Source organism: Gracilinanus agilis, chromosome 1, assembly GCF_016433145.1.
Source record: "Gracilinanus agilis isolate LMUSP501 chromosome 1, AgileGrace, whole genome shotgun sequence".
Lineage (NCBI taxonomy): Eukaryota > Metazoa > Chordata > Mammalia > Didelphimorphia > Didelphidae > Gracilinanus > Gracilinanus agilis.
The window spans coordinates 72,717,451-72,731,254 of record NC_058130.1 but is presented as its reverse complement, the minus strand read 5'-3'; the positions used below and the strand labels follow the sequence as shown (position 1 = coordinate 72,731,254).

General features: G+C 33.8%; 1 protein-coding gene across 1 annotated transcript in view; it reads left to right on the top strand.

Annotated features, from left to right (window-relative positions):
- Positions 1-1,494: 1,494 nt before the first annotated feature.
- Positions 1,495-13,804, top strand: part of VSTM2A (V-set and transmembrane domain containing 2A) — a 33,414-nt gene continuing 21,104 nt past the window's right edge. The window contains exons 1-4 of the mRNA XM_044656895.1: positions 1,495-1,570; positions 3,525-3,691; positions 4,886-4,936; positions 9,504-9,840. Of these exons, the coding sequence (XP_044512830.1) occupies positions 1,495-1,570; positions 3,525-3,691; positions 4,886-4,936; positions 9,504-9,840 (631 nt within the window). The remainder of the gene's footprint in view (positions 1,571-3,524; positions 3,692-4,885; positions 4,937-9,503; positions 9,841-13,804) is intronic.

Below are 13,804 nucleotides of genomic sequence, written 5' to 3'. Positions count from 1 at the left end.
ATCACTTTGTGAACATAATAATGTGTATAACATTTATCAACCAGTTTAGATGAGGGAAATCATTTTTGGGAGAAACTATGAAATTAACTGGGTTTAATGTCTGGCCTCCTTGTAAAAACACATAGAATCTTTCCTTAAGATAGCATGTTCTATTGTTTAAATCCTTAGTAAGAGATAGCATATATTTAAGAGTTAATCAACTGCTTCCTCTTATACAGATGATCATTTTTTCTTATTTCCTCCATCCCATAAGCTTCAAGGTTAGTATGTTTTCCACAATAGTATAGCTTGTTTTTATGTTTCCAGGGAATATTATATAAGCACTTTATTGTGATGAGTTAAAAATATCAAGTATTCTCCATCTTTCTTAATCTTATGCCTCTCCCATCCTCCCCCCATTTATTTGATGAGAGAAGTGTTTGGAAAATCAGGATATTTCAATGGAAGGCTATTTTTTAAAAACTCTGGCTATTTCTCATGCTGTGAGGTTTTGTACTTTTTTTTTTCTTCTGGTATTCATTTGTCAATTGTATCATATTTATGGATTTAGCTCCTCTTTGGGTGAACAATGATCAACAACAAATTCATAGAGTCATAACCTGTGAATGTTCTTAGCCTAAACATTTAACAACTAGCTAAGCAACTTGACTTTCTTATTAACTATTTATATCAGTGCAAATCACTACCTTGCACGTATAACCCAATTCCTCTTCTTGTAGTCCTCATTTTCAACAATTCCCCTGACTTCCCTTCTTAAATCCTTTCACTCTTCCAACCCAGAAGGCCCCCAGCTTCAACATACCCCTAATAGAAAATCTGCATTGCCCTTTCAGTCACTGAGTAAACAGTTCCGAAGCTAGGAAAGAATATATTATTGTATGAAAAAGAAAAAGAAAAAAAAAAAAAAGGAAGGGTCGAAGAGAAAGAAAAACCTCCTGCCCTCTAGAAGGATTGGATTTACAGTGCACCAAAATCTTCCTATTCAGTTTTCCAGTGCAAGTTCATAGCAGGTCGAGGATCTGTCTGGCAGGTACAGAGTTAAAGGCATCATCGCAGCCATTAGAGGGAAAAGTTGAAGCAATGCAAGCACAGCGGAGTCCTCCAGCCCTCCCCTTTTGCCCACTCCCCACTTCTCAGGCTGGTTCACTGTTTAGGGAGAGCAGTGATCACGCAGTCCTGAACAGCAGGCTGACGTTGAATAAGCTGCCAGGTATCTGAAAACAGGCAACCAAGGGAGCAGAGATCCACTTTCCGCCGTTTCTACTCGGGATCTGGACTTGTAGCCTTACAGCGACCAAGCCAGCCTATTTTATCTTCCGTGCATCGCGATACCCTTTCCCCAAAGACAATCCACCCGCTGAGTAGAAACAGAATGCTTTCAGTGTCGCATCCAGGGAGACAACGCAGAGTATTTTTATAGATTCGCACGGATTTCTTCCAGGGCATTTTGGTGTCGGTTACCCTGATGTGACTTTTCCTTTCCACTTTGGAATAATGGGGATCTTTTTGGCTTATGTTGGATTCATTTTCTTTTCTGTTTTATATATACAGCAAGGACTTTCTTCTCAAGGTAAGTCGATGTTGTCTGTGTGCGCGCGAATGCTCCCTACATAGAAAGTGAGACTGACAATCACCGAATGATCAAATATAGTCAGAGTTCCCAAACAAGCATTCCGTGGGCTTGGGAAGTGTGGGTAGCGCTTTGTTTAGAAGCTTTATTATTATTATTATTTTTAAGTTGATAAATTGAAAACCTGACTGGATCCGAAAGAAAAATAAGGCTTTTCTGGCCAAGATACGTGTTACTCAGAAAGCATAAAAACAAAACAAAACAAAAAAAAAACTGTGCTGATTTGCTATCTGTGTACATGCATTGAGTACCACTCATGCGTACCAAATCATTGCAAACATGCATCAACACTGGAAATAGGCTCACTAAACACTAGTTGTAGAACAGTTTAGCCAGTATACATCCTTTCTGCTAGTTCCCATCATTTTCTCATTATTATTCTTAGTTCCTTTACCTCTCCTATTTGTATAAGTATCTGACAAAAGATCAATTCTTTTGAAGATCCAACAAAAGGTGCTACGTGCATTACAAGCAGCTCTAGCTCTGCAGAAGGAAAAAAAAAAAAAAGCCAGTTGATAGGAACTTTGAGGGCTGCAGTGATCATTTTAGCACCGTGGACAGATCACAAGCCACTGCTGGGTTGATTACTGCATAGCCTCTGCAAATCCAAGTACTAGGCTAAGATTACCTCTGACTGAAAAAAAAAGTCTTTTTTTTTTTTCATTAACGAGAAGATATTTGGGTATGTTACTTCATGTTTTAAATGTAAATAGACAGATATATCAGTAGAAGCCTTCTAAAAAAATTAATGGGGGTGACAGGATAGCAAATTGATTAAAAATAACCTATCATTCTATCATTTAAAAAGTGAGCCCATGAGGGACCACTCAGCCTTCCTCTAGAACTGTACACATCTACAATGCACCTCTGCTCCTGCATACACGAAAATCTTAGGAAGATGACCTTTAATGAGTAGGATTGAAAAGGACTGTTAGGAAGTATCTGCCTTTAAAAAGCTCTCTCTTGGATTTGGGATAAACAACTATCTGATTCATTTTATTTGCAATTAAGTTACTGCTATTCACTATTAAATTTGTACCATTAGGCTAAAAGAGGTGTTCTTTGTGAGTTTCCTAAATGTCAAATGTATACACTATAGTAATGGCAAGTAGAATACCAACAAGAAGGCATAGAATCATCTTGGTGACTAGGAGGGGAAAAACCCAAAACAACCAACAAACCCACCACTTTAAAACACCATTAATTGTGTTGTAAACTAGGTTTTAAATGCTGGACTATTGTCAAATAAAAGGCTCCAGTTGAAAAGTATGAACTGCATAGAGACAAAGATGAAGGTTAATTTGGAGAGGAAGGTCTCTAGGAGGCTTGTCAGAACCAGTGCAACTTGGCTCACTAAAAGGAACAACAGACTCATGCAATGAAATATGAGAGGGAAAATGGCAAGTCCTTTTTTGATGTAACTGAAATGTGCATCTTGACACAAAATGATAGCTCACTCTTTAAAACATTAAAGATGCCTAATATATTAGCCATATGGTGCTGAATGATTCACAGGCTCTACTTTCACCTCCAAAATATAAACATCAAATGGGTTGATTTTCTAAAATGCCCTGCATTGAATCCCCCATGAGTTTTGTAAAATACTGCATTCCACTGAAAGGATCTTTGGATTTAATTATAAGCAACTTGGCTAGCCCAAGGGAGTGATTGGTAAGCTAGTTAGCTTTCCCATTATTTAGTCATAAGCAGGAGAAAGTGATACAAGCATGTTATAGAAAATGGGATATAAGTCAGAAGGGAATGGTGAGAGAAAGCAAGGGAAAGTCAAACATGAAAAAGGTCATTTTTTAAAAGAAGGCAATAAGAATTGTGGAGGGAAGAAAAAAATAAAGAAACATAAATTCAAAACGTCTTTTTTTTTTATTTTCTCCAGCAAAATTTACCGAGTTTCCTCGAAATGTTACAGCAACTGAGGGGCAAAATGTGGAAATGTCATGTGCTTTCCAGAGTGGTTCTGCCTCAGTTTACCTGGAGATCCAGTGGTGGTTTTTGCGGGCAGCTGAGGACCAGGAGACTGGAGCAGAGGTGACAGGCACTCAGGTATATTCCTATGCAGCCACAGGTTTTTCTTCCTTTCTATCTCCTCCCTCCCCATCCCCCTGCCACATTTCCTACAAGAAACCAGTCAGAAAGCAAGGTCTGAAGCTCTAAGAAGTGTCTCTTAGGATTTGTATGTTTGCTTCTTTTAGAGCTTGATTGTAACATAAGCCACAAACAATATGTAGGTTGAGGACTACGTGATATTGCAAAGCCCCTATTCAATAGGACTCCCTCCTAGGTATCATTTAGATTTAAGAAATCTGTCTTATATTAAAGGGGTGAAGAAACTTAATGTCAGTTCGCTTGTTTATAATAATAACAGCAATGAGTTTGGTTTTTTTTTGCTAAATTTGATCATTTTAATAATTACATTGTTCTCATATATATCATAGCATTCCTTGTAGGGACTAGAAAGAAGAAAAGTGACCCTCTCCTTCCCCCTTTCTTCTGCTTTTGCAATTGTCTTACTTAAATAGGATAAAGTAAAGGACAGGGAATCTGAGAGGAGATAGAGGCAGAGGCAGAGACAGGGTAGATAGTTTATCATCTACCATCTACTGGTGAGAACTAAAGAATTACCCAAATTTCATCTGTGGGGAATATGGAAAATTAACAAAAGAGAATTCATTTGCAGATATTTCCATTCCCTTTCCTTCATAGACCTTTTTCTTTTTTCTTCTTATGAGCTATAAACTGACTTTAGACAGATCAGTGCTTGAATGAAAGATCAAGAAAGGGAACAGGGTAAGATCTAGTTACCCCCTGCGCCCTCCAGCACTAAAGCTTTGTCCTGGAGAAAAATAAGACCAAACAAAACAAAACAAAAAACAACAACAACAACAAAAAAAATAGGGAACCTCATTCCTTGATGCAACTTTGAACCTTCGCACATCAGCACTCCTCTATCAGAAGAAACGGGTATTTTCAAAGCTGTCTGTCCTAAGTGGACTCAATTGGTTTTTATGTAAGAAAAATAAAAAAAAGGATGTTGCAAAACAAATGAATAAATAACTTTGTCGCCAAAGCAGAAATCCGTGTCTCCCAAGAGAGGGGAAAAAAAAGATAATGTTCTGCCTATAGGTGGCACACTTAGCATGCGAGTGCGCTTCTGGCTTTCATCAGCTTTTCCAGGGATATTCTAAAGCAGAAGGCTCTGTCACGCCTCTTTGAAGCAATGTTATCTTTCTCCAACAGGTGGAGCTCTTGCCAGAAAGAGACCTAGATAACGATGGAACAAAAATCAGTGTAAGTATTTTCAAGTATATTAGAAAGATAGAATTACCCCTGTCTCCATAAAAATCATATAACTTTAGCCTTGCCATTTATTAGCATCTAGCTAATACTAGTTTGTGACTAATTAACTGATCTCAGGGAAGGACTTTGATCATGAAGTTCTTTAAGTGATTTTAATTTTTTTAAGATAAAATAAAAATATTTCGAATGAGAGTAGGAGGTAGATGAGAATTAGACAGTGAATTAGACAAAAAAAACCTAAACGTTTTTTTTTTCAGGTTTTTGCCACACAATTCAGCTTGTCTGAGCCTTAGGTGAAAATTATAATTAATATGTATATTAAAAAAATTTTTTATTCATATGTGACAACGTACTTCCCTCACAAACCCATTCAGGAATGAAAGTTAGGACAGGAATTATATTTTGATATTTTAAAAAAAACGTTTTCCTGATGGCCATTTATGAAGCAACTGATTTGGGTCACTTTTAACTCTGAATGAAAATAACTAACTTCCTTTCCTGCCAAGTTAAAAATAAAGTAAAATAATTTATTAGAATAGTTGTAAATGTTTCAATAAAATTTTAATGCTATGATGAAAAGAATTAACCTTAAATGATCAACATTGATTAAATACCTACTATCTTACCCAGCAGTGTTCTCTGAGTTTGGAATATAAACACATATGTCCTACAGTGCCTTAGAAAGTATATACCAATTTTTAAGCTTCAAGCATTTACTTTGAAATATAAATGCCTATTTATGTGTTTTTTAAAACTGATAAAAAATTTGACTGTCATTTTAAAGACATCTTTTTCTTTTACATTCCCAGAATTTTGGTTAATATATTGCTTTTGGAAAACAAAAACAATGACATACATATCTTCTGAGGGCATGACCACGCAATGATTTGGAGTAATAATATTAGTTTAATTTGAAATTTAACTAATTCTAAATTTCTGTTATTTTTTCAAAAGATCATATAAATTTTTGTACATAAATAGGCCTCTAAGAAATTTCTATTGTAGATATAGCATTTTGTGTAAAATATCAATGACCATGTTGAGAGATTCTAATTGAAAAAGTCACTTTACACAGACACAGATACCTATCTTCTGTTAATAAGAATTGAATATTACCAGTGGGAGGAAGGACTTGGTCATTAATTATATTTGATAAACTCTTTGTTAGGGCATCCAAAAAATGGCACCTATGTGTAAGGAGAATGCTTCTCTTAAAAATTTCCTTTCATTAAAAATATAATATAATAATAAAGTGAGTCATATCACATTCAAGATACTTTTATATTTAAAAGATAAAATAAATCCACTGAATTAACTCACTTGAAACATATTAAATATATATTTTATTAAATACTATGATCCAGTCTATGCCTAGGTGCTGCAGATATCAACACACACACACACACACACACACACACACACACTCAATCCTTGTCATCAAGCAGCTTACATCTTCCTGAGAGAAACAAAGAGAGAAGGGTTAGAAATTAGAAAATTGGGGGGGGGGAAATTAGTAGGATATACCAACTAAACCAAATCTTAGAAGAAACTAAGGTTTTTAAGAGTTAAAAGTAAGGAGGGAACATGTTCCACACATACAGTTTGATGGGAATATAAGATCGATTATATAAAGTTGTATAATCTTTAAACTCTAAAAAGGAAAAGGGAACCAGATTGTGAAAGAGTGTAAAGACTGGAAAGAAAAGTTTATGTTTTTATAATACTAGAGACAATAGTGAACTACTGTAGTTTTTCATCATGGAAATGTTGTGGTGACACTGTAACTTAAGACAGTTAATTTGGAAGCTATGCAAAAGATGGGTTAGAGAAAGTAGAGAGAAAGCATGGAGATCAATTAGGGAATAATCCATGAGATATCTACTGAAGGCTTGAATTAGACTGGTGGTCATGGCATTGGAGAAAAATGGTTAGATGACAGAGATCGGAAGTAGAACTGACAAGATTGACGCATGATTAAATAGGAATGTAGTGAGGAAATTGGAAGAGTCAATACAATTTTCTGATCAGAATAAGCAGTCTAAGTGATAAAGAACAGTTTGTTTTGTAAAATATGATGATGCAAAACTAGACTCTGTTTATCATCCTAAATCCATCATGCAGTTAGTACTATTAGATATAACAATTTTCAATGAGCAAATAGCTGTTTATATAAAAATATATATGCAGCAAATTTGTGCAACCATCTTGATTTTATTATTATCCCTGTACTTCAAAACCCAATAACACTTAAAATCTTAAAATATATTCTGTCTCCCATACATAGGTATCTATAGTATAATGGACAAAGTTTTGAGATTGGTATCAGAAAAAAAATAAATTCAAATCCATTCTCTGACAACTTTATGTTTATGGACAAATCACTTCCCTATCATCATCATCCTCAGTTTCATCCTCTGTCAAAGGGGATTTATAAAACCTTAATACTCACCTTGTAGGGTTGTTGTAAGGTTAAGTGCTTTTCCAATTTTGGTGTATGTTGTAAATATTATAATTTAGTTGGTTATGACTACCCCCATTTCCACAGATACTAATTTATCAAGCAAATAATTGCATGCTTTAATAGAGCTCACTAGATTTAGTATCAGGAGACTTGGCTTACAGGGTCAATTCTGCTACTGTACTGTACTGAACAGAACTCTGTTCTGAATGATTTCAGAAAAGTCATTTTAACATTTTGAACTTTAGTTTCCTTCATTACAAAAACATTATAATGATATTTACTTGACTATTTTAGCAATAAGTATTAAGGATCAAATGTGGTATATATTAAAGGACTTTAAAAGCCATAAAGCCCTGATTAATTATTAGGAATTACGATCATTGTTTATACACAAAGGGCATAGAGATACAGATTCACAAAGTTCTTGACCTGTGATTTCAACTTTTCATAGAACTACCTAGTGTGGAAAATCCATCCATAAATTCAATTTTTTGGCAACTTCAGAAAGTAACTAATATATATCAGAAGCATAATTTGAATCCAGATCTTGATGACTAAAAATCTCAGTCTCTATTGACTAAAAATACAGACATATACACATGTCTATTTCACATATATTTAAGCTTAATGAACTTTAGTTTACTGAAAAACTGTTAGAAATATGTATATATGTGTGCACACATATACAAATAGATATAGCCATACAAATTTACACACAGATATATGGTCTGGACCTATAATTCCATTGGTCTGAAGAATAACTCCCTTTGAGGAAATATTCTCTATCAATACAGATCTGTACTTTTTCTGAGCATTACAGTTTTAGAAATTTGCCTGGGGCAATGAGCAATTAAATGACTTGCCCAAGGTTACAGGGCCAATTTCTGTCAAAAGTAGGACCAGAAATGAGGTCTTTGTGACTCTGACATGGACTCTTTCTTCCTGCCATGACAACCTTCCTCTTTGACAGGTACACCTTTACAGATTCTTAAATACCTTCTTCTCCACTATTATATATGGTGGCCAGTCTTAGAATCACTTGATTGGTTCAGTCCAAGCTTATAAAATTATCACTTATCTTTATCATTCAATACTATTATGTGCATCATATTTAACTTGAACCAAACTAAAAAAGAATCCCTTTCTCAATAGAAAAGAATATATTTAAATAGCATAAAATTTGTATATATATGTATACATATATATATTTATATATATATGAGATACTTAAATGGCATAATATAGAGAATGGTACACTTGGAGCTAGAAAGACCTGAGGGAGTTTAAATCCTACTGCAAACACTAACTGTGAGATCCTGAACATGTCACTTACAAGCTCTGGCAACTTCAGTTTCCATATATAAAAAAGGGTATAGTAATATTACCTACCTCACAGAGTTGTTATGGGGATCAAATGAAATATCATGAAAGTCTTTTCAAGCCTTTTAAGTGATATTTATATGCTCATTATCACATGTAGTATGTATTTTAAGAACTTCAGTGGTGCATGCACTTAATTTTTTTCTTTCCACTTTATCAGAAGTTTGAAATTACTTCTATATTCTTTAACCCAGTTTCTCCTTTTGACCAGCAAAATGTATATATGAAATTACAGGGTATATTGTGCCATTTTATGGCCCTGACAGAGTAACACTAATTGTTCTTTTCACCTATAGCTTTGACTTCTTTGATTTCATAATAAAATCTCCTGAGCTAAACAATCAGAGAACTGCCCACACAATTAGATAATGGTAAAACCATATACTTTAACTTTGAAAATGCAGACCCACCTGGCTAATAACCTGGGAATGGGTAGCTTCAATGCTAAATGTACCAACCTTGCATGAACATTTATTGCTGGCATATATTCCTAATTATGAAAGTGAATGCAAAAACAGACTCTTTACGAATATTTGTCGAATTCATCGAAGAGATGGAAAAGAGAATATATTTTAAAATTATTTTTAAAACCACTTGAAAATTAAAGTTATTTGACCCTGTGTCCATAAGTGCATTAAGATGTTTCCATTTTGTACATAAAAAAATTTGAACAGAGTTTTATGTAACAATATATTTTTTCCTCTGAAAATTTTATAGACAGTAAAAGTACAAGGGAATGACATCTCCCACAAGCTTCAGATTTCTAAAGTAAGGAAAAAGGATGAAGGTTTATATGAGTGCCGGGTGACAGATGCCAACTATGGAGACCTTCAAGAATATAAGGCGCAAGCCTACCTGAAAGTCAATGCAAACAGCCACTCTCGGAGAATGCAGGCCTTTGAAGCCTCTCCCATGTGGTTACAAGACATGAAACCCCGAAAGAACATCTCTGCAGCCGTCCCCAGTAGCATCCATAATTCAGCTAATCAGCGAATGCGCTCCACCTCCAGCCCTCAAGCTGCAGCCAAAATCCCCAAACAAAGTCCACAATCAGGTATGATAAAAGCATTTTGAGCCTTTCATTTTACCAATGACAAACTCTCAACCTGAGGATAAACCAGACATAATTATTCAGCTGAGGAAAGTATGGACAGATTGTTGACCAATGTTTTAGGGGAAAAATAGTTTAATTTGAACAAATAATGAGATTAATGCCCTAGGTATAAGAAGGGGCTTCTCAGGGAATACAAATTAGCAAGAATAGTCACTGACATGGCTTCATTTTAAGGGTAAATAAAAATGGACTCTTTTTTCCTGTATTTCCACATGTTCTCAAAATAATAAATTATGAAATATGGGTGATATTGTAAATGCATGTTCATTTTTTATAAAAAGCTGCCCCATTTTAAAGTCTATTCTTACTTAAAAAGTCAATTAAAAAGAAAAAATATATATTTTTGTATATTTTCAGTGCCATTTATATCTAAACATTGCTCTCCTCTGAGAGCTTTTGATGGTCAAATAGACTTTTCCTTGCATGTGCAAGATATGGATATGATAATGGGGGGTGGGAAATGAAGTTGTGTGAAAGGGAAGAAAATGTAAAAAGACAAAGAAAAAGAAAAGAAAAGAAGCTATCAAGAATGGGTATTCAACATTGAATTTGAATTATAATTTGTTCTTTAAAAATCCATTGTGCAAGTTAAAGCTTTTCTGAATACCATACATTCGTTCCATCACTTCAGCCAATGAAGACTCACTGAGGTATTAACCTTGGCATTATGACAGTAATGAATGATCAACACTTTGGTGCATCCCCTTCATTGTTAAAATATCCATAAGTCAGCTGAAGAGCTTCTTCACAGTACACAAAATGGTAAAATTCTTTCTTCTTGGACTTTTTCTTTGTGGAGTTTGATGAGCAACATCATCTAACCATAATTCCTATTAGCACTGATATGGATATACACTTTGTAAACAGTTTAAAGTCCACTACAGCTCTTAGACCTAAAGATTGAATATTTTCTAAAAATTCCTTTAAAATTAAAAAAAAGTAAGTTAAGGATCGATGGCTTGATCAGTGAAGTACTACTCTTTTTATTGATGTGGCTGCTAGCAACTCCACGCTTCTGCTTGACAGCTTTTCTGACTAACTTTATCTGAGAAAAAAAAATAATCAACCAGTGGCCAATGTTCGCAAAATTAAATGTAATATCACCATGCCTATAGATATATATATTATATTATATATATATATATTTACAATTTAGTAATGTCTAGCAAGAAATGAATTCTATTGCAATAGCTTTGAGGAAGACAGGAAGAACCTTATGACATGATGTCATGATATTACCTGAATTTTTAATTCCCCATTTTATTGGTCAATGATTACTACCTCTATAATCATGATAGACTCTAAGTGAAAATATAGATTAGCTTATTCTATTCCTTTGGACATCCTACTATAATTGAAGATTATTACTTAGAATATGGCAATTTCACTATTGCTTAGAATATGGCAAACACTACTTACTAAGAAGATGATTGGAATGAACCTGCCAGACTTGGTTCACTTACTGAATATCTACGTCCCTAGGTATCCTATGTAGCTTCTCTTATACTACATGATTAACAATAGAGTTATAGTTTCCAGAATTTCTAACTCCTATTTGCCAACATTGTGTAATTCAGATTTTATCTTTTGGGACAATGGCCATTCCCCTTTTGTGATCAAAGGAGATACACTAATGCCCTCATCTTCATTTAAAGGTACAGCATATTTATTGTGAGAAACAATATCAAAATGTCAAAAAGACATTATCAAACCAGAAACTGATATCAACCTGTACAACACACACATATACATACAAAAACATTTGTAACATATATAAACACAAATGCACAGATATATGTAATCAAATTTTTATAAATCAAATATATAGAATAATGTTAGATCAGTAAGTACTGATAAAAGCTATTTCCAAATATAATTATGAATTCATGAATATTTATATAGCATTATTTCTTTTTTTCTTGCAATAAAAAGTAAACCCATGCATATGTTGAGTCTAAAATTAAATATTCAGTAGAGATGACAAAATAATTTTTAAAACCTCCAATTCACAATCCATATCATAGCCAACTAAAACTTTAGAAAATATATGTATAATCAATGAAGATATTCCTTAAGAAAATAAAATGACAATTGATATCTTTTTCAAAAATAGATTTCCAAAATATTGTTGTCCTTTATTGCAGTTTAATGGAAGTTATACCATTACAGTTGTGTGAAAACAAGGTTTTTTATTATTTTACTTCAAATTAGAGATAAATCAAGGCATTTTTTCATTTAAAAAGAGTATTTACTTTTTAAAAATGTCCATGCCAATAAATATTGTTTGATTCATTATGCATGCATTAATTTCTTTTCCAGCATTCCAGTAAGAACCAATATTGTAACCTCCCACTTCAAGATATGAAACTTCCTGAAGGGAAGGAATAGAGATGGAAAGGCTGGCATTTTGCCTGACTTTATACTACTTCATTAACGCATTGCTTACCATAATAAGTCAAATGTTTATATCCACCTTAGTTATAGAAGTAAGCTATCAAATTTAACATTGCACACATAATAAAATGTCACTTTCATTGTTCATTTTTAGTACACACTGTATGAGGTAATACATACTGTATAGCAATGCAATTTTTTATATAAAAGTAAGAGGTTAAGGTCTCCAGGTTTTAATGTTTCTGAAAATGGAAAGACTTGCCTTCTTTAGCAAGTAAACAGGATAGTTACTCTTTTCTGTGCCTTCAAGAAAAGAGTTGGGACAATAATATTTGAAATATATCTTTTAAGAGTTAATCTAGGGATAGCTAGGAGACTCAGCGGAAGAGATCTAGGTCTAGAGACAGGAAGGAGATCTGACTTCAGATACTCCAGGTGGTATGACCCTGGGCAAGTCACTTAACCCCAATTGCTTAGATCTTACCCTTCTGCCTTAGAATTGCTACACAGTATTGATTCTAAGATGAAAGGAAGGGTGTGTATTTTTTAGATTTAATCTGAAGAATGACATGGCTTATTACAACTGCCATAAGAGATTTTAAATAATTTAAGGAAAAACTGATAGACTAATATAGAAATAGACCTATTCAAAATGCTACAATATACTTTTTTTTCAAACATGTCAATGTGGAAACATTAGTCTCAAGTTTCACTGTAAAAATTATTAAATCTTTTGTCTCCAATGGAAGTGCTCTTTTATGTATGAACTGCTAAACCCATTATCACATTCAATATTCTAAGTAATCCCTGTGAAGCAGGTAAGGAAGATATTATTATATCCATTTTATAGATGAAGAAGTTAAGGCTTACCAAGTTTATATGAGTTACTCAAAAACCACAAGATAGGCAAAAGAATAAAGATTTCAAGATTAGACTATGTCTGGTCTTATCACTTTTTTAAATCAAGTTTGTTTGTTTTTAATTCTGTTGTGGGGGGGGGGGGGAAGGATTATTAAACTGGATCCACTAAGGGCAGATAAGAAAATAAGTAGCAGAAAAGGGACACAATTCAGAATCATCCAAAGTTTATTTTGATTCTATATTATCTGTTATGGAGAACAATTTTTGAATTCAAAAGAATAAGAGAATGATGAATAGAGAATTGAAATAATAAATAAATAGTTTTAGTGCACTTGGATACTTTCAAAAATTCAAGTCACCAAGGTCAGACAAACCATTTCCCAAGGCAGTGAATGACTTGGCAGATGTGATTGCTTAGCCAGTATTAATTATTTTTGAGAGTCTGTGCAACATAGGAGAAGTGCCACAGGACCAGTGAAGAACACATTTTGTTCTAAGTTTCAAAAAACAGAGCAGAGTGATGAGTTTGCCAATTATAGGCCAGTGAATTTGAGAGATTCGTGGCATATACTGAAAGGTTCTTAAGAAACAGTCAACAAACAACTATAGAAAAAGTGATTACATCATAATATGACTTCATTTAGAAAAA